The sequence below is a fragment of the Talpa occidentalis genome, unplaced genomic scaffold, assembly GCF_014898055.3.
Source record: "Talpa occidentalis isolate TD23 unplaced genomic scaffold, MPIMG_talOcc4v2.1 talOcc4.16, whole genome shotgun sequence".
Lineage (NCBI taxonomy): Eukaryota > Metazoa > Chordata > Mammalia > Eulipotyphla > Talpidae > Talpa > Talpa occidentalis.
The window spans coordinates 10,202,081-10,227,449 of record NW_023601653.1 but is presented as its reverse complement, the minus strand read 5'-3'; the positions used below and the strand labels follow the sequence as shown (position 1 = coordinate 10,227,449).

The following is a 25,369-nucleotide window of genomic DNA, read 5'->3' as shown; positions in this document are numbered from 1 at the left end:
TCCTGATCTGAGGTCCTTTTCCATCTGCCTGCGGCTGTCCTTACCATTCCGCTTGCACTCCCACCTCAGCCTCCCACCCCAAGCAAAGCAAACCAGGACCTTATAAGCACACAAAAAAAGAAAGTCTACAGAACTGGGTTTCTAAGAGTGACTGTGGGGCACTAAGCACCCCAACAGGGGACAGTTACACCCCATTGGTAACATGCATTTCAACAGAACATTACCAGTTCTTTAAACACGAAGCTGTGCTTTCCCCATAGTCCATTGCCCAACAGATATTGCTGCCAGGGCTCCTGACCAGCACGTGGGGTGCCACTCCCTTCCTCTGGGCGCCCCACACCCCCTGCAGGAATGCCTGCCCTCATCCTTTGCTTGCTTCTGGACGTTTTGGATCTTTGCTGAGGTCTGGTGTACAGCCAAAATATTGGGAGAAGGGAAGGAAATAGGCCTAAAAGTCTTCTAAATTGTGAACTTTGGAGAACAATTTCCTCTCTACGAGACCCCGTTTCTCCATCTGTAAAATAAGGGAGTAGATTGGAACCCCTTTTCACCCTTAGTTTTCTAAGGCCTGTCACGTGGCCATTAGCTCTCACTATGAAAACTGACTAAATGTAGCACTTCCTAAAGTGCATGAAAGCCATTCATTTTCTGATCTGTACTATTTTAAACAGTGGGTTTTTCCCTGTTTCATTACCCTTTTAAAAATAATTTTATACACTTCTGACATTCAAGAAGTTGGTAAGTTCCATATATATATATGTGTGTGTGTGTGACAATCAAAGAGAGCAGTGTTTATTGTAGTAGCAAAGCAATCGATGAGAATTCACTGGATAAATCAACTTTTCTATTTGAATTTTTTAAATAAAACTTTGAGAACAAAGTATTAATAGGGAAAAAATACCCAGTTAGCCCTCACTCAAAGAAATCAAAACACCTGAACTTGGTATTTAGTCTCCTAGTCGTTCTTGCTACCTTTTCTATACAACATATTTTCCATAGTTTAATTTACATGCAAGTTTGCATACTATTTTTTTCTGCAAATTTTTTTCCACTCAGCATTTTAGTTGAGAAGATTCATCTACAATGATACATAGGATTCTGCTTTTATTCATTTTTGTTACTGAGGCCCATTGTATGAATAACTTTTTAGCTGTTTCCAATTGTTTTAGTCAGCCGTGTGGCTATGCCCATTCTTTACATGGTTTCACCTCACTTTATGGGTATATGAAAGCTGGTGCAGTGACTTCAGATTGCGTGTGACCATCATGGCCTGGAAGCTTCAGGCACAGCTGGATCCAGGTGCTCGAACTATGTCGTGCTTTCTGCTTTCTTCTTCATTCTCATTGGACTCCCACGTGGTGGCCCATGGCAGCTCTTAGCAGCAGCCTCAGTGAACAGCAAACACCCATTTCTGGAATACTCTATCAACAGTGAATGAATCTGATGGCAACATGTGTTTGAGAAATGGGAAATTGGATATGTCATTGACCCAACCTGAGTCATGTGTTCATCCCTGTTAGACTCACCAAAGTCGAATGGACAGAGAGTGGGGAAGGGGTGGTGATCTAAAGAAAATTAGGAGACTTGTTGCCAAAGACTTCATTTGAGGCAGGCCACAAGAAGTTCAGGGCCTCGTCAGTCCCTGCTATCTACCTGCATCCCTTTGCACTTGCCACTCTGCACGGGACTCCAGCACCATGCACATAACCGTGTCTGCAGAGCTCTCGCAAGGAAAGCAGACCTCATCTTGCATGTCGTCTCCCAGAGTGAATGCAGCTCCATGCCCGGTTCTGAATAAATAGCTACTGTGGATGCCATCCCGACCACATCCAGGCTGAGGGGGCAGGGCCACGGAACCCTCTGCCCCTGTGGTTTTCCCTCCTCCCCCTGTGCACCCAGCCAGCCACAGAAGCAAGGGAAAGAACACCGCCACCACACCGCACCTTCCTTTTTCTTTCTGAGTCATTGACTAATAAAATGGAGACTAATAAAATGCATTGCCCTGTTCAGAAGCACACCCAAGCAGCTGCTGCTTATTGAACACCTACTGTGTGCCATGTTTTTTTATGCCAACAGCGGCAAGATTGGCCAAGATAGGTATGTGTCCAACCTCCTGAGTGTATTAAGGATAACTGTATTTCAACAGGGTAATTACATGGCATGTGAATTATACTCTTTGAAGTTTTTTGTTGTTGTTCTAAGAATGAAAGGTCTCACATGGCTTGATTGCCTCTATATGAAATTCAAAAATTTCCTCCAGACTTCCTACAGGCCTTTGCAAACCTGTTCTAACCATCCCTGGCCAACCCTGGCAGAACTGACCATCCCTGTTCTGTGCCCCATTGCACCTGACATTCCTCATGCCAACTACCAGCTCCCGAGCCTGTCAACCTCCCTGGGATACAGGCCCTTTGGAGATAAAGATCCCGTTTTGTGCATCTTGCATCCTTTGATGCTTAGCAAAACGTATGGCTACAGGTTCCCCTGCTGTTCATGGAGTGAATAAGCAGACACATGAACAAAACTGAATTGCTATTTCGGATAAGCATTCCCTCTCCTGGTCCTACCCACGGTGCTTTACTTTTCCATTTGAATTTACATTTGAGTCTTTCTCTGACCCTTGCAGGTATTTTCTACCATATTAAATGAGAATCTATTAAGCCACACCATAACCTGAGATTAAAAACTGCAGAAATCATTCCAAGAGGAAGAGCAAAAGATGCCCCACACAGCTAACCAGAGAAAGAACATTTCATTTTCCCCAAACATGGGAGTTTATGCTGCTCAGCACCCTCCCCCAGAGGGTAAAACTAGTCAAAAGCACACATCTTCAGCTTTAAAATAAAAATGCAAATGATTTTCCAGCACCTAAAAGGCCCAGTTCTGATGTGCAAACTGCTTTGGGAAAAACATCCTGTTCAGAACTACATATTCTTGGGAATGCTGCCTCGGGGACCTGGATTGACTGGGTGGGTAGTTCAGAGATGAGGGGTCCTCCAGCCAGAAAGAAGGGCAGGAAGCTACATATGCAGCCACGCGTGGCTTCCCTTTACTCCCCGGCAGGACTGGGCAGGACTGGGAAGTGCAACTGCTGCCTCGGGCTGGGCAACAGGGGACAGATCAGCAGCCTGCATCTCACTGGCAGCAGGTGGATGGTGTGTCATGGTTAAGAGTGGGGTTAAGACTCTCAGCCCCGCCACTTCCTAACTAATGTACTTGCCAGATGCTTCTCAGCCTGCAACCCCTGCTAACCGGGGAACAATACTGCCTAACTCAGGGAATATTAGGAGAAATATAGGGGTCTAGGAAATGCTTAGCACAAAGGCTGGCACACTGGTGCTCAATAAACAGAGGTTGTTAACATCAAGTGGGAGGTGAAGGGCACCCCAGGGAGTAAAGGAATCACGCCCAGGTTTGCACTGGGGCAAAAGGTGGCTAAGATGGTCTAAGATTATGGTGTGCAAAGCAGGATGCATGTTAGAGTCTGCAGAGTCTCTAAATGCGCGTGCCAGCCCTCCTCATACCCACGTAATTTGAATCCATGGGGCTGGCCAGGCATTTTTAAAGCTCCCAGGAGCTTTAAGGAGTCAGGGTTGCGACCCTCTGCTGTGCTAAGAGCTGAAGTCAAACAACCAACAGACAAACCTGTTCACCGTCAAGAGTGTTTCTAGACCCGAGAGTGAGGCCATCCTGGTTTCAGAATGGAAGAAAAATTAGCCTTAAAAGTGGAAAACTTACCTTTCCTAATCTGAAAACTGCACATTAATAAAACACATCGTGATCACCAAGTTCTCAGAAAGCAACCACTCTGGGAAAAGCCGTAACAAAGCTCAAGTGTTTATTAAGAATTAAAAATACTGTAAATAAGCCATACAGTTCATTTCACAGTAAACTAAAATTTTTTTTCCCTTTTCTTTTTTTTTTTTTCTTTTTTTCCTTTTGCTTTTTTGAAGGGCAAGACAGCCATTAAAGAACAGTACAGCTCAAAGGGGAAGACAGAGGAACAAGGACAGAAAACGCACACGTTCCTCCCGGATGGGGGGGGGGCTGCTCGCACAGCAAACCCCTTCATGGACATCACGGTGACAGACTGGCCTCCACTCCCTGGGGAGACGCCCGTGCCCTAATGGACAGCGCCCAGAACATACCTCCTGGGAGAATCCGAGGACTCCCCCTGTAGGAGTCTAAACCCAGGCATTACTTGGGGACACTGTCAGAGATGACACAGGTCAGCTGAGGGGCTCTGTGGGGTGTCGCGCCTGCATATTCAGGATCTCTGGATTCTTTGCATAGTCACGTTTGCGGTCAGATGATTCAGGAATGGGAAAGACACCCACGCCAGGGCGGCGACAGTCAAGCAGCTGATTCTTAAACCCGAGGGGTGCATCTCTCCCCCGACTCAGAGCTCACACCTATGAGTTTCGACCAGTTAAAAGTGGAAGACAAGGAGCGAGTGACATCTCACGGAAACTCGGCCCGAAGTATTAAAAAAAAAAAAGGTAAAATTAATTTCCCTTAAAGACAATTAGAAAGCAAAGTGCCTCCTCCCCCACTTGTTTTACTTGATGTCTGCCGCCTGGAAGGGGTTTTGAGGTCAGTCTGCTTCTGTGAGTCCTTGGTGGAAGCCACTGTCACGCCTTCCTCACTGGTGCTGGAGCCGTCCCTTCTGAAAAGCACCTCTGAGCCACGGGGGCTGGGACTTCAGGAAACTGACCGCAAGCAGAAGCAGAAAACGTGAGAAACCAATGTGTGTGGTAATCACCGTAAATAAATTAACTGGGCACAAAAATACAAAATGCCTTGATGTTTTTTGTTCCAAGACGTGGAAGGGGTGAGAACGTGGTGGGAGGGGAACATGGGAGAAAACAAACCTTTTTTTGGTCATGAGAAACTGGATTTAAAACCCATGCCCTAAAAGCCATTTAGACTTTTTCATGAATCTTTTCCACTTTCAAGAACAACCTATCCAGATCACTTCTCAGGTCATCTAGTAAACCCTTGGCCGATTCCAAGTTGTTCTCGTTGGTTTCTATTTTCACTGAGTACGCAACCAAACTGTCCACGGCAGTCCTGAGCATTTTCAAGTCCGATTCCACTTGGCTGACTGAGGATTTCAGGTTGTCCAGAGAAGAGAGTCTGTCCAGGAAGTCCTGGGGCGGCAAGTGGGCCGCGGGGGCCCGGTCCTGACCCAGCAGCGTGTGGACTTGCTCTTGCACCTTCTGGAGCGCGTCCACGGTGCTGGGGAGCTCACCCACGCTTCTCTTCAGCTCCTCCACGTCGCTGTACAGCGAGAGCTGGGCCTCGCCCAGGCTCCTCACCGTGCCGGCCAGGCCGCCCTTGTCGGCCTCCGAGGCGGCGCCCAGGCCTTCCAGGCGCTCCTGCAGGGCCGCCAGGCGCCGCTCCTGCTCCTCGCTCTTGGCCAGGAGGGACTCCAGGCTCTCGGTCTGCCGGGCAGCGGCCGACTCCACGGCCCGGACTCCACCCTCCACACGTTGAAGCCTGGAGTCCAACCCCTGGCTCTCTTTCTGGAGTGCTTCGAAGGCATCAGAGCTTTGGAAAACTCCGTCCTCTTCCGACCGCTGGGCCTGGGCTCTTAGCTGGTGCAGCTCCTCCTCCAGCCTCCGCACCTCTGCAGGCAGGCGGCCGCTGGACTCCTCACACTGCAGCACCTTCTCTGTGAGGGCCTGCAGGGTGAGATGCTCCGAATCGGCCGCCTCCTTGAACTTCTGCTGCTCCTGCTTCAGGCTCACCAGCTCCTTGACCTCGGTGTAGACGTCAGACTCCATGGAGCGGAGGGTGCTTCTCAGGGCCGCGATGTCCTCTTCCTTGGACTTCACAGAGGTCTCTATTTCCTTCACAACTTCCTTCAAGGCTTTCACATCCTGCTTGTATCCCTCGGATTCTTCCAGAGCGGCAACCTTCGCCTTCACCTCATTTATTTCCTTCTGGCTCCTCTTTTGGACCTCGGTGAAGATGGCGATGTTGTCGTTGATGGACTTGGTAAGCTCCGTCAGCCTCTCCTCCACCGTGTTCTCCAGGGACGTGAAGTCCCGCTCCCGGGCATCCTTCACCACATGGATCCCATCCGAGAGGTCTTTAAGGATCTCGTTTTGGAGTTTTTGCAGAACTTCACTGATCCGGTTAATCTCACTCTCCCCTTGCTTCACGGCTTTCTCTGTGAGATCTTGTTTGTGTTGGGAGCTCCTCAGGATGGACTCAAAGGCCCCAAAGGTGGCTTGCAGAGACTGCACCTGTAACCAAAGTCCAGATGTTAACGGCAGAGAAGAGCTGACGAGTTTCATGTCTATAGCTATCTTTCTTGTTGTCCGCCCGCCTTCCAGGCCCCTCCTCTTCTAGAGGCACCATGTTGCTGCAGAAACCATCCTTCCACACACAGTCTATGTGGTTGGGGGCCTAAGCTGGGCCCAGCACCAGTGCTCCAGGGATGGTTTGTAACCCAGGCGCAGCCAGTCAGCACTTGGCATCCACCCTACTCCCATCCCTGAGCCACGGTGACTGGCCCACAAATAGGCACATGGCCTACAGCAGGCCAACTCCTCAATCCCAGGACTTCTGTTAAAATGAGAAAAGGAAACCCTTGCAGCTGGGATTGCAAGCTCTGAGGTGGAGGGAAGCCTGGAAGAACCTCGGCCTGAGAAGCCAACGCAGCGGGAAGACCTGAGAGATGGCAAGGTCAAGTTCCAAAGACATAATTTGAATCCCTGGATATAGCCATATCTGAAGGACTCTTCTTCAACTTTTTTAGTTTAAGACAATAAATTCTCACCTTTCCTCCCCCTACCCCCTTCTAAGCCTGTCTAAACTGTGTTTCTAGCTCTTGAAACTGAAAGAGTTTCACAAGTTCTCACAGGAAAACAGCTGAGCAACATGAGAGACACGGGGCTGAGAGGCAAGAGACAAGGGCCCAGGTGTCTGCTTGACACTTCAAGCTGTGTGGCCCAAAACAGGTCACTGTCCTCACCTGGAGAATGTGCTCAGAGGGCCAGATGATCCTTAGTAGCCTCTGGCTGTGTGAACACATTAGGATTCTGATTGCCACTACACATTCATTCTTAATAAATTCTACCCTAAACAAGGTCTGACCTGGGAACTACCCCAGCGAGCTGGTTTAATGTATGTAGACACTGATGACAATATGAGTAATGTCCTGGGCTTTATCCTGCTTTCCTTAAAAAAAAAAAAAAAAAAAAGAAAGAAAAAAAACTAATTCTGTTGAGTCTCTAATCACTAACTCATAGAAAACAGGCAAAAGACAAACATGCCATAAGGATGCAATCAGCCACAATGTAGAAAATTCTGCAGGACTAAAAACTGAATCTTCAACAATTAAATGGCATTTTTTAAAGGGGAAAGACAGGAAGCTATTATAGATGAAAAGAAATTTAAGAGATTGATCCATCTAATGTAGCATATGGGTTTATAAGTATCCTGATTCAAACAATCCAAGTGTAAAAACACTTTTCAGATTCAGGAAATCCTGAATATGGACTGAGAACCAGAAGATAATCAAGAATTAATGTTATCACTGCTAGGTGTGCTCTACTACGTTTTAAAAGAAATGAGATGTGCGGGAAGGAAAGGGACTCTTAAACACACCCCCTTCTAAGCCTGGATGAACTTGCGAGTCAGTCAGGGAATAATTTTAAAACTAATTCCTAGTCCACTATCAACTGGATAGGCCAGGCCAGCAAGGGCCTGTCAGAGGGTCTAAAACTGAACAGCCCACATTTTCTGAAGCCCTGTGCCCACCTGTGTTCCCTGAATCTGAGGCCAGGCCAGGCTCTACCTGGGCCTTCAGAGGGCCTGGGCCAATTCCCAATGGCAAGAAAAGGAGAGGCCAGGGGCAGCAACAGGCAGTGGAGCAGAGTACTTCAGGTCAGACTGTCCAACTCCATTCAAAAAACCCAAGCAGAATGGGTAAGGAAGGGGGATGTGATGAGATGAAATAAAAATAGCAAAAAATGGAATTTACTGAAACCAAGGTTTATTTTGATCTCCTTTTGTTTCTGCTTCAACATTTCCATGATAAGAAGTTAAAAAATAAAATAGCATGAGCTCAGGAATTAGACTGCCTATGTTCAAATCTACTTGGACACTTCCCAGCAGTGACATGGGGCAGGTCCTCCAGCATAGCTGGGCCTTGACTTTCTCTGCTGCAGGATGGGGACAGTACCTGATAGGATCATACCTCTGAGGACAGAGTTAATATATATAAAGTGTGTGAACTGTGCCCTAGCCGATGGTGAGCACTTAGTAGACAGAACCGGCATCTTCATTACTGTTCACTCTTTCTTCTGAGGTAGCCAAGAATTCTGGGATACCCTGACCATTCTCACCCCAAGGCCAATCAGGATAGGATTGTCTGACAGGACGGCTACATTCCAGTTCCAATCCCACCTGTCACCAGTTCCTCTTCTATTAGCCAAAAGGTTTTTAAAGTCCCTTCTGACTTGCGCTAATCGACTTTAAGACAGATTAGGTAGGGTAAGAGCATCAGGGACTCCAGAATACCAGACAATACTAGGCAGTGTCCCTGCCCAACCAACTCTAGCCTGAGCCACAGAGAACACTGAGGAGGCCCTGGCAAGAGCTCACCTCGGAAAGCAAGTTACCCAATCCCAGCACCTGCCTGTTCGAAGCACCCAGAATGGAGGCGTGAGCAGGTGGGCACAGTACTTGCAACATGGCAGAAAGTCACCTGTATTTTCTGAATGAATCAAATAAATGAGTTAACAGCAATGCTGAAGAAGACAGAGCCAGTCCACTTCCCCTCTCATCTGTTACCCCTAACCTGGGGCGGTTCATTACAAGTGGGCCCTTATCTGTTAGAAATAAATCTAAAATACTTTGGAAGTAACTTTCAAATTACTTCCTAGTTCACTCCCCACTGGATCTGCCAGGGCAACAGGGGCCTCCTAGCCCATCAAAGGGCCACATGTGACCCTCGATGAGTAACTCCGAATTCTAGGCTCAGGTGGCCCACAAGTGAAATGGTGCTAAGAATGGCACCAGCCTCAGGTGGGTGACGGGGAAGTACTCGATAGACAGAGCCCTTCTTCCCACCCCCCCGAGCTCCACACAGGGTTCTAAGGGGCTTCAAACTTAAGATTGTCAGAGGACAAATCACTCCTCCAAGCAAAATAACTTAATGACCACACCAGAGGTGCACACAAGAAGCAGCCACACTGAGGGCAATACTGTTTTGGGCATATTGAGAGTTCCAAGTCAATGGAATAAGCATTACTTGGGCACCTATGACATACTCAGACCTGAGAAAGGTAACAAAAGAGAATTCTAGTTCACTAGGGTTTGCAGCCTAGCCCTGTGCTTACCAGCTTGCAAAATTACCTTTGCACACCTTTACAGCTCTCTTTCCTCAGCTGTGAGAAGGGACAGGACTTGCCTTTGAAGTGTAGTCAGAGTCAAGTGAAGACTGCATGATAAAGATGAGGCATTAAATAACAGCTTGAGTACATGCTCAATTAAAAGGTCGCTGTTTCAGTAGTTTATCAGGAGGACTCTTAAAACTGGAGGGAGCACCCCCTTCCCTGCCTAGGGAAAACTGAGCCCCAAAGAGGAAAGCAATCTGTACACACTGCTGATGGAGAAGGGGTGGGCAGAAGAAAGGAGGGAGGAGCCAGGGCAAGAAGCAGAGAGAATATAGCCCAATTTCTTCAGCCTCCAAGACCACCCCACGTGGGCCTCGACTTCTACCCCCACCCCCCACCTAAATCTTTCTCAATACCGGCAGGGTGGTCACCCACTGTCCTTCAAACATGTTCAAAATTCAGGAGTGTCCCCTTCCCTCAACAGCCACGCATCACCACCTCACTGGATCACCACGGCCGCGCCCTGGCCAGCAGCCCTGGGCCTAGCTAACTCCACACCCTGTCTTCTGACTGGCCACGGCAGCAACCCTCGACCACAAGCTACTCATCAGTTGCTTCATCAATGCGGTCCGAGTCTCCTTCTCCTCCACTCCCTCCACAAGGGTGGATGTGGAGACAATCAGACTCCCACAGATATTACGACTGATTGGTATGTGGGTGGATGAAAGAGAGGAAACCAGAGGCTAGTGATTACACTCCAGCAGCACGTCTATTTTCTCAGACTGATGTGACATTCAGGAGAGGCAAAGCAACACTGCCTACTTAGTTCTCTCAGAAAAGTCACCTCCCTTGGCCTGCAGCATGGAGGGGGCTGACTCATCCCAGTGGCTCTGCCAGTCTGAAGAGGAAATTCCTAGTCCTGCACACTCAACAAAAGTAGAAACTTGGCAGGCCAGGCAGCATGCTGGGAAAAGGAGGCAGCAGTTCCGGGCTCAGAACTGGTGGCGGGATTTTTTGTTTCAATCAGGCAACCAACTTTCATTGAGCAATGGCATCAGTGGAAGAGAGACCAGGAGCAATGAGGGAGGGAGCTGTGCTGCGTGTGCAGAAAGCCTTGACAGGTGTGGGTGGTTGTGCAAGTTAGGTCCATCCACGCCTGAAACCAGCCTTGGTGGCCTCAACTGCGCAGCGGCCCAGCCAGTGTCACGCAGCCTTTATCAATTCATTGCTGGGGCCTTTATCAATTCATCCCTCTCCCTCAACCTCAATTTTCTGGCTGAAAAATGGAGTCACGGCTGCCAGTGGGATGTCCTTCTCGGGGTTCCCATGGGGACTAGATAACGAGCAAGCCTCCACACCTGCAAATGTGCTCGTGGAGCTATTTACCGGCAGGAGCTCGCACTGGTATCCCGTCCTTCCCTCCAAAGCTGAAGGGAGCTGTTCCACAGCCCACATGGATGCGCCGGTCCAGTAAAGGGCCAGGGGCCCAGAGGTAGGTGCTGGTTCCGCTGAACTTCAGGGATGAATACGGGACTAGCTGTTCCTTCCCGGGCCCCGGGTCTGCTAAAAACCGGCTCAGAGGTCTCCCCCCCTGGGGGAGCTGAGGTGAGGCCCTGCAGAGGCTTCCAGGGATGCGCTGGCGGCCGGGCCAACCTCCTCTCCAGCCGCCCCTGCCCATTCAGCGCTCCCGAATCCAAACCCGCTTTCCCGGGGGGCCGCGGGCTGCCCCGCAGGTCCCCGCTGTCCGGGGGCAGCCCCGGGCCCTCCCGGCCGGCCTGTCCTCGCCGCGGTCCACCCCGTGCACCCCGGGCCGGCTCCTCCGCGGCCCCTAACAAAGGGCGCCTGGGCCGGCCTGGGCCGCGGGGGACACGGCGGGCGCGGGGCCAGCCGAGGAGGTCGGGCCGCCGCCGGGGCCTGAGGGGGGACACGACCGCGGGCGGGGGCGAGGGGGACCCACCTTCTGCTCGACGCCCTGCAAGCCCTGGCCCAGCTCGTCCCGCTGCCGGGAGAAGTCCAGGTGGCCGCGCCGGACCTGCCGCACCTCCTCCAGGACGTGGTGGGCGCCCCAGCCCGAGAAGGCGGCGGCCGCCACCAGGGCGAGGTAGAAGAGAAAGTTGAGCGCGCGGCCGAGGCGGCGCGGGCCGGGCCCCGAGGACGCGGCGGCGGCGGCCCGGGCGCCGCGGTGGCCGCCCCGGGCGTGCGGCGGGCCCGGCGGGTGCGGCGCGGGCGGCTGCGGCGGGTGCGGCGCGGGCGGCGGCTGCGGCGCGGGCGGCCTCCGGGCCACGTCATCCGCGCCGCCCGACGGGTGGGCGCCCTTGTCCGGGGCGCTCGCGGCGCCGTGGCCGCCCTTGGCGCCCCTTTGTTTGGCCGCGGGCATGGCGGGCGCGGGAGGCCGCGGCGGGCGGCGGGCGGCGGGCGGCGGGGCGCGCGGCCGGGAACTTCCTCAGGCTCCGAGGCCGGCGCGGCGCGCGGGGCTGCGGCGTCGGAGCGGCCGGGGCGGCGGGCGGGCGGCGGGCGGGCGCGCGGGCGGGCGGCCGGCAGGAAGGAGGAGGGGGCCTCGCCGCCGCGCCGACCCCGCCTCCCGGGAAGGGCGGCCGGGAGAGCCGGGCCGGGAGAGCCTGCCACGCACGCGGGGGCCGGCGGCGGCCCCTCCTCCCGCCGCCACGACCCCGGGGGGGGGGGCCGGGCGGGGCGGGGCGGGGCGGCCGGGGAGGGCCCGACGGGCCGAGGGCTGGCGGAGGGGCCCGGGGTGGGGGTGGGGCGGCTGTGGCCGAGCGGGGTCCGCGGAGCTGCGGGGGAGGGGCCCCCCGAGCGGGGTCCACGGAGCTGCCGGGGAGCCCCCCCACTCGCCCCAGCAGGGTCTACGGAGGCCGGGGCAGGCGGCTGAGGTGGCCGAGGTAGGGCAGCTTGACCCGGTCGAGAAGAGCGATCCTGCCGGGACCCCTGGACCCCGGGGATGGGGGCCGTGTTGGGGGGGGGCAGGCAGGACTGGAGGGGGGCGACGGGTGAATGACCCCCGATGCTGCGGGCCAAGTGCGAGTCCCCCCTCCCGTCTTGACCAGTGCGGAACCAGGAAATGGTGGGGGGCTCACGAGGAGCCCTGCCACGGGAACGGGATTGGGGAGTCCCCACCCCATCTCTCCTATGTTCGCCGCGGGCTTGGGTCTGTCTCTGCTGGGGTTTGATGGCAGTGACCTAAAGGGGCGGCTCCACGCAGCTGTAGGCTCCGGAGACATGTTCGGGAGGAGGCAGCGAAGATTCCTGGACTGTGTGAAGTCTTTTCAAGGGTTCATTGAGCGCCCCACTTAGCCCAGCCAGTCCACTGTGGATAGTTTTTCCGAAGCTTTTTCAACTTCTTTTCTCTTTAGGGGTCACATCATCTATTTGCAGGCCCTGCTAGGAAAGACTCCCTGCAGTGTGCTGGGAAAACAGGGAGGCCGAGCATGGCTGTCACCCCTCCTTTGGAGGAAGGAGATACCATAATGTCAGGCGCTGTGCTTAGCAACTTACCTATGTCCTTACAGCTGCACAGAAACCTTGCAAGGTAGGAATTATTTTACCCGAGTTATAGGAAGGAAACTGATGCTGAGCAGCTACCCCAGCTGACTGGCTCAAGGTCACAGGCAGCCAAGGTCTCAACCTGGATCTGTTCCTTCTAAGACCTGTGCCTGTTAATCACCAAATTAGGAAGGAAGCAGCCCCCAGGGGAATAAAGCAACTTGCCCACCCTTATGCAGGCTGAGGCAGAGAGGGAACTCCACGCTCCATCTTACCCCCTGAACTAGTGTCTGGCAGTGTACTCAAGGGATATTTTTTTCTTCTGCCTGGAACTCTCTCCCAATTCTGTTTTGATTTTTTTTTTTTTTTTGCCTTACCTTAAGGCCTTGTTGTAATGCCACCTCTTTCATGCTGTCTTCACTATAAAACCACCTGAAACGTCTCATGATACTTAGAGACAGCACACTTGCAAAGGGAGGCATTCTATATGTCAGTTCAATATAGCAAACCTTTGTTGAGGTCCCACTACTTGCCAGACAGGTGTCTTCAAACTACTAGAATCTCCCCCTTTAAAGCCAAACTTTGCTTATATTTCTTATTGTATCTCACCTTACAAGGTATTTTTAGAAATTTCTAATGAATGAATGAACACATGTGCCTGCTCTCAAGGAGCCTCATTACATTTGGAGAAATATCCAGAAACATTTTGAGAGCAAAATCATGTAGTTGAGACTATCAATGCAAAGGGAACTTGGAAAGCAAACCTGTGGGGCAGTATACGGGGAAGTTGGAAAGGTCTTGAGCAAAGTTTTGAAGAATGGATTTGCGTAACAGGCCAGCAAGGAGGATATTTGCATGGCGAAAATGGGGTGAGCCCACAACACCTGTCTGACATGAAGGGTGTGTGCTGCTCTACAGGGGAGAAAAAGATGAGCTGGGTGGAGTGGGTCCAGATTGCAGAGGTCGGCAGAAGCCAGGCAGGCAGGGAGAAGAGTCGCTGTTAGTGTGGGATGCCAGAGTAAATTATAGCAGGTTCTAAACTAGAAATACCTGCCTGAGGCAGAGAGATCATCTCCATTCCAGACAAATATCAGGAAATAGTAGGACTCCCCTAATTTAGCAGGGAACAGGACTCTGACCTAGTTGGGGGAAAAGGAAATAACAGAGGAAAGCAGTCGACTAACTCATCAGAAGGTGCTGGAAAAATCTTGTTTAAAAAATGTTCAGCTAAATTTACATTGCCTTTAAAATCTCTGCTGCACAAAATAGCAGTCGTCTCCCTTCAGGGAGTCATCCTGTTCAGGCAGCGACATCGTGCAAGGCAGCTTTGGGGGTCCAGGCAAACTCTGGCCTGGGAGGCAGAAGTTGCTTTTGAACCTTGGTTCTGCCACCAAACTACTGCTGTGGCTTTGAGAAGTGGACTTTAACCTTGTGTCTGGATTTCAAGATCATCTTTTCTGTCTCTCTAGTGACCGTATATTAAACCATTTCTTAGAGGAAATAGCCATCTGATGTTTATCAGAAATCATTAAATGATATTTACATTGTTTAGTCAACTTAGACCATACGTAGGCAACATAGAACAGGATTCTCAACTGTCTGCCTCTACTGAGCACTGGGAGATTAGAAGGCGGGGAGGGGGACTGATACTATTTTCAGTGTTTCCTTCTCCATGGTTTCCTGGCCAGAGTGGTATAGAAAATTTAAGACACAGGCTCTGGAATAGACCAACTAGGGTTCAAGTTCAGCTCCACCATTGGCTGGGGCATGTGACCTCTCTGAACCTCCTGGTGTCCATCGCTGATAAGAACCACTTCACTGGGTTGTTAGGAGGATTAAGAGAGATTCCAGATACCACTGGGGACCTGGCAGGGTGCAGTGGGGAAGGGTGGCCAGTGAGATGCACAGTTATTGAATGAAAAGGCTGGCTGCACAGGGCTGTGCCCACATTTCAGCCATTTTCCTTCATCGTTTCTTGGAGCTCCCACACTGCGTGTGGCTTAGAGACCACAAGTTCCAATGAAAAGGCGGCCAGTGTTTTCCTCTGCAGCCTGGCTCCACAGCAGTGTTTGGTTACACCCAAAGGAGGAGGTGGTGAGGAGTCAGCTCTGCATCTCTCCGGCAGGAGGTCCCCGTGCCTCTAGGAGATTTCCATTCCCCGACCACATGCACACAGGTTCTGAGTTGGCACAGATGCATGAAGAGGAAGCTTCTCTTCTTCCTGATTTGTTCCTCTCTATCCCTTTTCCTTTTTCCTCCCTGTAATACACTGGATGGTCAGGAATGTGGGTAGAGAAGCAGAGAAGCCAAAGACATCTCTTCCTTTCCCTCAGCTTGCACTGCCTAGACGGCGAGTTATAAGGTGGAGATTGTCCGGCTACAGCCCTAGTGGTTTTTCCACCTCTCAGTCAGACTGTCTAAACAGAAAGCCCTTATTAAAGTTGATTGCCTCGGGCCTCCCCGGTGGTGCAGCGGTAGAGCCCTGGGTTGCGAAGCTGCCCGCGGCCTCTGCGGCACTGGTTCAATCCCCGGCTGCTCCCCGACCACCGGAGGAGGGTCCCACATGGCGCGCAGACCTCTCCTGCCGCCCGCTGCTCCCCTCAGCAGTGTACTTCGGTCCTTCTGCCTGCTCTACTCCCTGCTCTGGCTCTGGTGAATTCTCTCACCCTCCTGCGCTTCTGACTGTACCCAGTGCATGTATAAACAAAACAAACAAATAAATAAATAAAACATGCCTCTATTTAAAAAAAATAAAATAAACAAGCCTCAAAAAAAAAAAAAAAGTTGATTGCCTCTTCTCTGTTGAACAGACCCACAAAAGCCAAGGCATGAGCCTAAATGTCCTGCAAACAGGGTGTGTTTTAGAGGTTGGACCTCATTTACAGTTTCACCCTAGAGAGAGCTAGGACCAGCCCTCCAAACCTCAACACTCCCAGGAACACGCCAGCTCCAAATGCCGGGGCTCCATGTGAGGGCTCTCAGCCCTGGGCGTGGCTTACGGAACACAGGCTTTGCTCCACAGAGTCCCTATAGAGGCAATATGGATATTAAAATGATTTTTTCCTCCATATCTGCTCTACTCTTAGTCTTCCTCCACCTAGTGCTTGCCAATAACATCAGTCAAGGTGTTAAGGGGGCCTCCCCTGGTGGTGCAGGGGCCCACTGGCTGGCGAGGGGCCCACATGGCGCAGCAGACCTCTCCTATCTCGCCTGCTGCTCCCCTCAGCAGTGTATTTCGCCAGTCTGCCTGTTCTGTTCCCCACTCTGTCTCTGGTAAATCCTCTCACCCTCCTGCGCATCTGGCCTGTACCCCGGTTCTTGTATGAATAAATAAATCTTAAAAAGTGCTAAGGAATCATCCCTGGCTCCCCTCTTTATCCTACCCATCCCCCTATACCCAATACAGTACATTAGCACTTCCATTGGCTTAATCTTCAAAGCAGATCCAGCATCTCCCACTTCTCGTGGTTTGCACTGTGAGCTCCTCGTAGCCACCCATCCACACTCGGTTGCTAACTTCATACTCACCTCCCCGCTTCCGCACTTGCTGCCCTGTGCTCTGTTTTCAACACAAAAGCCAGGATAGTCCCTGAAAACACCAGTGAGATCATGTAGCACCTCTTTCCAAAAGCCTCTGTAGACTTTCTAAGGCAGGCTGAGTAAAAGGCGGAGTTTCTATAGAGCCTCCCAGTCCCATCATTCTGCCCCCCCTTACCTCTGATCTCACCCCCTCTTTCCTCGCCCCCTTGATCACTGCCATCCAGTCTCAGGACCTCCTTCTTGCTGCTTTTTGGCTTGTATGTTCTGATCCTGGCACCTGTGTAAGGCTGTTCCTTGTGCCTGATAAATTTCATGTTCTGGGGCTTCATCCTCCACTCAGATGTCTCCCTTGGCCACTGACTCTATGGAGACACAGGTTGTCCTTTCTCTGCTTTGTCTTTCTCTGTTTTCTCTGATTAACTACATTATTTGTTCATTATTGCCCAACTTTTCTCATCAAATTAAGTTCCATGGTTGGAAACTTTCTTTAGCTCACCCTTGCATACCCAGTATCTCGGACAATGTCTGGCACATAGAGGGATTCAATGAATATTGTGAATTTCACATTATTAAAATCCATGTCCAGAGGCCCTTCCCTTTCCTAGACAACTGTGAGGAAGGACGGGTGGGGGGCAGGGAACCCCAGGAGGAATGATCTAAAATATCGTTATGAGGATGAGGGGGTGCTGTTGCTGGTGATGCTAACCATGGCAAGGATGAAGGTGATGGCAGGGAGTTGCTGGCTGACCTGCTAGGCTGCAGAGGAACTGCAGTAGTACAGCAGGTTGGCACTGACTGATCGCGTACTGCGTGCCCGGCACTGTGCCAGGAGCTTATCGTGCATTACTCCTTCCTTCCTCAGTGAATCTTTGACCTAGGCCCCCAGTTACACTGATCCAGTTTAGCCAGGAGGGTGGACAGCTCACCCAAGGTGACCCAGCTGGAGAGTGGTGGAGGCCCGGCTAGAACCCAGGCAGTTGATCCTACAGCTCACACCCCGACTAGCATGAATGTGGAGGCAGGTGAGAAGACAAAGCCCAGAATGAGGAAGCATCTCTTGCAAGGCAAGTAGGTTTCCTGATAAGACTCCTGATAAGCATCACATCACGAGTCTCAAACTGGAAAAGTGTGGTGGTGAAGGGAAAAGGAAGGTTAGGTCTCTATCGCAACCTGGCATTAGTAATTGACCTCCACAACCACTTCCTCTCAGCATGCTGCTGATGAGTATGTTTCACTCCTTAGATGTGTTGTAAACAAAAAATACATAACTCACACACAAACAGTCCCTGTTTCTCTCTCTAGCTTCATTTCTCCCTCAAATCCCTACCTACTCTATGTTTAGCCAGACTGAACTTTCCTACAGTTCCCCTGATTTGCCATAATGTCTCAGGAACTCAGTTCCCTGGGCCCTTTTCCTGCCCCCCACCTGGATAAGATGTCCCCACCAGGGTCCCTCCCAAGGAGACCCAAGTTCAGGGTCACAGCATTTTCCAGGAGGTATCACAGTCACCTGTTCACTTACCAGATCTCTCAGGACAAAGACTGCAGTCTGCTCCCCTTCTGGCCCCCAGTGCCAGGCAGTTTGCTGGATTGTAGGGAGTACTCAACTCAATGCAGTACTCAATGAAGGGGTATGACATTATGAAACTTACAATGCCAGGCTTCTGATTCTCAGCATACCCCATTGTCAGGATACCACTCTTTAGGGGGTAGGGTGTTGGGAAAGTCTCCAAGCTTTGAAAGTTTAGTAGAAGTATTATGTGAAAATGCCATGTCTTATGATACAGATATGTTATCTGTATATAAATGCACGTTGCTAGTTTAACAAACAAACAAAAACCCAGAAGAGGTACGTGGACGTAATGGATTCCTACATGAATGGGCTAGAGTAGTACCCCTAAAACCCGACTTTTCAGACACCCTTTTCATCCTTTCCCTACCTTGTTCAAAGGCCTCCCTATAATCTTGTTAGAAGCAAACCACAGTGACACAATGTCGAAAGGGAGGTGTGTGGGTACCACCTTCCGCCCTCCTACTCAGCCATTCTCTCCCTGCCCTACAATCACCTGCAAGTCTTTGTTCCAGCTCCTCTTTGTCCCAGCCTTCTTCCTGGACGTCCCAACTGCCTCTTTCTCCAGGAAAATCTAGTCCCTCAATTAGTCCCGCCATCACTTGGGATCTTTAGCACAAGGAGAGTAGGGAGGATACAGCAATTGGGTTTGATCGTCTCTGCAAGTTTTACTAGATTGTTTGGCTCTGGCCGGTTGATCCTACTTCTTTGGTCCTCAGTTTCCTCCTTTATAGAGAAGAATGAATAATTCACAGGCCTTATGGGAAGTAATGAATATGATGTCGTAATTGAGTTACGATACACGGCTGTCAGTGATGTGTGCCTGCTCAATAAGTCCAGCCCCTCTATAATTTAGAGCCTGGCTAGGGATTCTCAGCTGAAAAAAACAAAACAAAACAAAAAACTAAAATAGCATCTGGAAACCTTGGCTTGTACTCCCAATGGCCTCGAGCTATGATGAAGTTGCGGCACCAGACCCTCAGTGAAGTGCCCAGAATGCTCTGTTTTGGCAGAATGGAGTGTCCTGTATAATTAGTGCAGTATCTTATCCTTACCGGGTCATGGACCCTTAGAAGGCAAAATTCCATATCTGCCTTGCTCACTGGACTGCCTTAGGTGCTTACTGCTGGATGGATAATTGACACTCAGAACATATTTCCTTCAATTCAGGCATTGAACAAATTTGAACATCGGCCTTAAGCAAGGGATCTACAGCAGTGAACAAAGTGGTCCAGAGGCCTGCCCTCACAGAGTCCTCATGACAGCAGGGAGGCCAGACAACAGTCTGTAAGTAGAATGCAGCCTTTTAGATAGTGTTAAGGGGAGTAGTAAAGCTGGGAAGGGAACAGGAAGGCTGTAGGGTTGGCGGGGGGCAGTTTGCAATTTTGGGATAGGTGGTCAGAGAGAACTCACTGAGAAGCTGACATCTCTAGAAAGAACTGAAGGAAGTAAGGGGAGTCGACCATGCCAATATCTGGAAGAGAAAGAAACTTCCAGGTACAGAAAGAGCAAATGCAAAGGCCCTGAGGTGCCTCAAAGTGGTTCAGGAGATTTCTCCAGAGTGGGAAAGAGGTTGAGTCACTAGTGAACTCCCCCCAGCCACTGCCAGCCAGATTTCTTGGAGAAAGCTCTTAAAGAGGCAGCTCCTTGATGACACAGGATAATCTTGTCCGTTTCTCACAGTGAGGAAATGAGTATTACTATCTAACTGAAGAACCTCTCCATTCAATAACTCTCATTCGCCCTGTTCTTTCTTCAAGTGGAAAAAAAAAAAAATACCTCCTTGATCTACTTCTCAATGAAGGCAAAGCAAACAAGAATTCTATCATAGGAAGCTTTCAATTTCATTGCAATATAACTCAATGTATTCATTTCTCCTGCAGCTCACTACTCCATCATCCAGGGACTTCCAAGACCCCTGTCCTAAAGCTTGGGTTTGGGGGTGTGACCGGGGATCTACACGACTCTTCTTTTACTGCCCCGATATTCTCTCTCATTGTGCCCAGCACACCCACCCCCTCAGCAGGATGGCCTCTCGCTCTCTCCTCTCTGGCCCCAAGCAAGTTCTTGTCTTCTAGAATGAATGAGCTCTTTCCACCTCTCCACCCAACCAAATGCTGCTCTTCCAAGAAAAGCACTGTGGTTTTTTTTTTTTAAAGATTATTTATTTGTTTATGCAAGCACTGGGTACAGTGAGAAGCGCGGGAAGGCTAGAGAATTCACCAGAACCAGGCAGGGAACAGAACAGACTGACAAAATACACTGCTGAGGGGAGCAGTGGGTGCGGCAGGAGAGGTCTGTCGCGCCATGTGAGACCGTCGCCAGCGGTCGGGGATTGAACCGGCGCTGCAGAGGCTGCGGGCAGCTTTGCAGCCCAGTGCTCAACTGCCGCGCCACCAGGGGAGGCCCAAAAAGCACTGGTTTTAGAGTAAGAAAAACATTCTTCTTTCAGAGAAAATGAAGGTTGGGCCCAGCATGTCTTAGCAATTGGCTTAAAGTCACACAGCTTATCCCTGTCAAGTGTCAGGTTTGATATCACATGTGTCTGACTCCAAGCCCTTTCTCCCTTTTCAGGACTCCTCTCTGCTACTTGAATGAGTGACCTCCAAGAAATACTGATTAGCGCCCAATCTCAGAGTAAATATTTTATGTCAACTTGTAATACAGGGCAGCATAGATTAAGTTTTAATGATTACTGTTCAGAGACCAGTTGCAATGTCATTGTCAAACAGAAGTGCTATCAATAAATATTTGTCAAATCACTGAATGAATATCAATGAAATGAGTTAAGGCAGGTGGATCTTCTGAGAAGTAATGGCAATTACCTCCTCAAGAAAGGAGATTCTTGCCCTGTCAACACATTTGCATAAGAATTTTCTAACAGCTGGCCTTGGTTGGCAGGCTAAACTGCCCCAGGGCTGGGATTATCTCTGCACTGAAATGAGGTGCCCTGTAGGGAGCCAGATTTTTGCCTCTGCCAAGCTTATGTAGGCAAGGCCTTTGTCAAGTCCAAAGAAGGGCTCCTTTCCAAATAGATATGGTCTCTTTGAAGGTTCCTGAAACCCATGGAAGTAAAGGGCAATGTGGGCCTCTCTCTGATGCTCATCCTGACCTGTATCTGTATATCGTCTCTAGAAATATCTTGCATCTTCATGCTGAAGGCAACCATGAAAGCAGGACAGGCATGAGCCAAAGGCTCATTCAAAAGGAAAAAGGGGGAAATAATGAACGTGCCAGGTGCTGAGACAGGCTTTAATACATGATTTACCATCAAATCATCACAACCCTACTGGGTAAATATTATTAGGTCTGTTAAGGACAGAAAAATGAGACCCAGAGCGTACCCTCAGCCTGCCCCATTATGTAGCCTGGAATTAGGGATGACGGGGTTGAAACCTCTGTCTGAGTCTAAAGCTCACGCCCCTTCGACTCTCCTGTCAGAGGCCTCCTGGACCTGTAGTTGAGTTCAGCTTGGCTCCCTCAATCTGCTCCCTACTTATCTGACTAGCTTTATCCTCCACATTTGCCTTCCTACAGGAGTTCCAGGGAAGCTGGTCCCATAACAAACCTACTAATAGTAGAGTTCAGGCACGGGTACTTCTTTAAAGCTCCCCATCTGTAGGCAAGTCCATCCTGGGTAAGCACCACTACATATACACGGACTCTTTTTGTGCCAACAAACTCTACATCCCATTTATGCCGTAGGCCCCACCCTCCTTGCCATTTCTCACATCAGTTCCATAAACTGGAATTCCTATTGCCCTTCTATAGCCTTCTGCCTTACCTTGCCACTGATCAAAATTCTTTCTGTCATCTTTGCAAATCAACAGAGAGAGGAAGACTTCATTAAGTGTTAATTTTTTGGAAAAAATGACTAATTCATATGCTCAGCTTGCCCCACACATAATGACAAATGATAAATGAATTAAATCCTTGAATACAAAATTTTTCATGCCTTGAAAAACAGAGAATAAATAAAATGAGTCATACCTTCAAATTTTGTTGGGGAAACAGAATTCCAAGTGTGGAAGAAAACATTTATATTAGAAGGGAAAAAAGAGATCAGATTTCACTCCATGAAAATGTGAAACTACTGTAGTGAAGAATAAGAAAAACATGTAGGAAAAATATGTGCTGTAATACGAAAAGCAAAAGTTAGATGTTATTATCTAAAAAGACCATATAAATAGGGCAAGTGCTCTGTCCATCCTGTTAGCCATTGCAATTCCTGTGTATATAGAAATGGCCACAGTAGTAAACATTTGTTGAATTAAAAAAAGATTTTTTTTTTTATTGAGGTAACATTGGCTTACAATACTCTGGTGTGTGATTCAAAGACATAAAGTCAAAGATTTTTTTTGAACTTTAAAACCCAAGATAAAGTGAGCAAAAGACATGAAAATAATTCACAAAAGGGGAATTATGATTTTTCAACATAATATGAGAAGTCTTGCTTGTAATATTGTAACAGGGTGGTCCCCAGGAAAGGGGGAGGTTCCCTGCCCCATCCAAGGGAGGGTGGAGCTGAGCAGGAAGAGGAGAAGCTGCAGAAGAGACTGAGGAAGGAGCAGGATGGAGCCAGAAGGAGACCTGGAGGAGGCGCATGGAGCCTAGAGACACGTAAAGAAACTGTGCTTGTCTTTTGGTCGTGGACTGGGTGACACAGATGTGGGTGAGACCCGTGGGGAGGTGACCATGGCAGCTTTTATCTGGATGTTGATTTTGCTCTTTTCCTTCCGGGCTTGTCTGGTTGTTTGTGACCCTTTTCTGTGGGTCCCCACTGGAAGATGCTTTGGACCTGTAGCAAGCTTTGGGGCCTTGCTCTGGGCCGACCCCATATGGATGGAGTTTTACCCACGAGGGGATGGGTAACTTTGGGTGCTTCATCTAGAAACTAGACTCTTTGCCTCACCTGTATTGTTTCCTAGTTTTTATTAAAGATCCTTCCCATTAAAGTGTCATATGTTTTGTGTTGATGCGGCGGATGGCAGAACCCATTTAGTATAGGCAGGTTTGCGGGGCTTGGGCTGCCCCTCTCCCTGTCCTATAACAATATGAGAAAAAGGAGTATTTATAATACCAGTGGGAGATTTATGAGCCCGTGTTCCTAGCAGCCCTATTCATAGTAACTAAGACATGCAAACAATCTAACTACCCACTGATGGATAACTGGATAAAAAAGTAGATATACTCAATGGAATACTACTCAGGCTTAAAAAAGATGAAATCTTGCCTTTTGCAACAACATGGAAGGAACTTGAAGAGATTATTATGAGCAAAATATGTCAGAGTAAGACAATTATCAGGTGGTTTCTCTCATATGTGGAATATAAATAATCAAAGCAAATGAACTAACAAATCCCCCCAAAAAAACAACTCTTAGACTCTAAAAAGTATGGTGGTTGGGGTGGTGAGCAAGGAGGGCAGGAGGGAAGGGTAGAGGGCATTGAGCTGATCGAGGGAAGGTGCTAGAATGTTGGCAGTGGGTAAGGTGAGGTTAACACACACATAGAGGCAAAAATGCACTCCTGAAATTTTATAGTTTTGTAAATCAATTAAAAATAGGTTATTTTGCTTATGATATTAGCTGAGGGTTTATTTGTTGTTCGTGTTAAACTATGGACTATAATTGCTAAGGCATTATATGGAATATAATGCTAAGGTAAAACAGCTCCTTCATGCTGCCATTGATTTAGCCATGATGGAGATGACTAGAAATGGAACTCTATTCTGATGGAAACTATTGGTTTTGTCTCACCAGCAACTGCCCTTCCACCTTCTAGCAGACCCCATGATCCTCAAGAGGTGCACCTTCCCTTCCTATGGATAGAGAAAAGAACACCATTAAAGGCTGGTCAGCCCTTTTCTGGGATTTTTTTTAAATCAGCCCTAGTTGGAAAAGAAACCCTCCTTTTTCTTTGGCTGTGAATCAATAAGGATGTGATTGGAAGCTGCATGCAGTCATGTCTCCCGAATCATGGGGAGAATATATCTGTAGCAGGAATAAACAAAAATAAGTTGGTTTGCAGAGAGAATCCTATTGACATTAGATTCCCCAACTCCCTCATTCCTGTGGTCATTTCCATGTTCCACATATGATGGTGCTGCCTTAGTATACACTGGATGGGCTCCTTCTGGCTTCCCAGAGCCTGTTGTTACATTTTCAGACTTTGCCAACTGGCTGACAAAAGGCTAGAGCTTGCAATCAGCTCTGGTATTTACTCTTTGTATTTACTCTACAACCACAAGGGAGTTTCTAGCCCGTGGAAATCTGCAAACAATACAAATGCAGAGTTTTTTAAATTTTATTTTCAATCTTGAGAGCCAGTTGTTAAACATTTACCAGCACACCACTTTCCTTAAGATGTCTGGACTGAATTTCTGTCAATAGCGATTCAGAGAACGTTGGGCAATGCAGTCAGAAATGCTGCAAGCACCCAAATCCCACCTAAGACAAGTTAAAAAACACCCAGTTTGCAAGTGAGGAAATCTTCCCAGCCAGTTCCTAAGAGAAGCAAAACCCCAAGGTGGGCCTTATTTTTAGCTGGGCTTTAGGCACTGTGGCTCAAAGCAGAACTCTGGTGTAAGAAACTTTTCTATGCCGGTCACCACTAGACACTGAAGGGGACAACGGTCTTCTGCAACGCGAGTATTAGATCAGTGTTTTTGTAAAGAAAGGGATACCGTACATACCCATCAGCGCTGGGTGAGTTGGGGCCACAGACAAAGAGGGTTCAAAAGCACGTACATTAGCCTGGCAAGGAACCTTGAGGGGCAGGGGTGTGGGAGCCAGGAGGTCCCAGGCCTCTAGCCACCAGGAACTTTGAGAACAGATGCCCTCCAAGAAGGAGTTCAGACTCTAGGTTATGATGTTCTGCTCAGACTACACTCAGCAGATTGGCAGAGAAAAAGAGAAACTACACCCCTCTCCAGATGTCCCTCTGGCTGGCAAGTCTGCCTGGGTCTCTGGTTTATCATATTCTTCCTCTTGAAAAGAAGGGACGTGTCTGGAGGTGAAAGCCTCTCTTCCAGAGACTGCCAGAATTATTCTGAAAGCAGTAGGAACATGAAAACCTTTGGTAACTTCCACATCAGTGATTTCAATCTAAGAACCGTTTCTAAAGAAAGGATTAAAAATACAGGTTTATGCACAGACTTGTTTATTACTGAGTTGTCTAGAACAAGTTAAAAACACCCTAGAATCCACACAAATATCTAACAATAGAAGAATGATTAAGTACATTGTAAGACATCAATTTGATTTAATGTGTCACAGTCATGAAAAATGTTTTGAAGAGGGCCTCCCCTGGTGGCACAGGCGGTTGAACGCAGCACTGTAAAGCTGTCCGCAGCCTCTGCAGCGCCAGTTCAATCCCGGCCTGCCGGCAAGGGTCCCACATAGCATGACAGA

At 49.4% G+C, this 25,369-nt stretch overlaps 1 protein-coding gene and 1 long non-coding RNA gene across 2 annotated transcripts; one reads left to right on the top strand and one right to left on the bottom strand.

Annotated features, from left to right (window-relative positions):
- Positions 1-3,792: 3,792 nt before the first annotated feature.
- CKAP4 (cytoskeleton associated protein 4) lies at positions 3,793-11,727 on the bottom strand. Its single transcript, XM_037513713.2, has 2 exons — positions 11,308-11,727; positions 3,793-6,251 (listed from the first exon to the last, which is right to left on the bottom strand). Exons 1-2 carry the CDS (start codon positions 11,725-11,727, stop codon positions 4,923-4,925), a joined length of 1,749 nt encoding a protein of 582 aa, XP_037369610.1. The 3' UTR covers positions 3,793-4,922.
- A 451-nt stretch (positions 11,728-12,178) lies between these two features.
- On the top strand, positions 12,179-20,714 carry LOC119247342 (uncharacterized). Its single transcript, XR_005125722.2, has 3 exons — positions 12,179-12,247; positions 19,129-19,245; positions 20,533-20,714. It is a non-coding gene; the product is annotated as an uncharacterized LOC119247342 (long non-coding RNA).
- The last annotated feature ends 4,655 nt before the right edge of the window (positions 20,715-25,369 follow it).

Excerpts from the sequence above, each read along its gene's own strand:
- CKAP4 (XM_037513713.2), bottom strand. The coding sequence starts at position 11,727 with ATGCCCGCGGCCAAACAAAGGGGCGCCAAGGGCGGCCACGGCGCCGCG. Across the intron at positions 6,252-11,307 it reads TGCAGGGCGTCGAGCAGAAG|GTGCAGTCTCTGCAAGCCAC; the intron begins GTGGGTCCCCCT and ends CTTTGGTTACAG.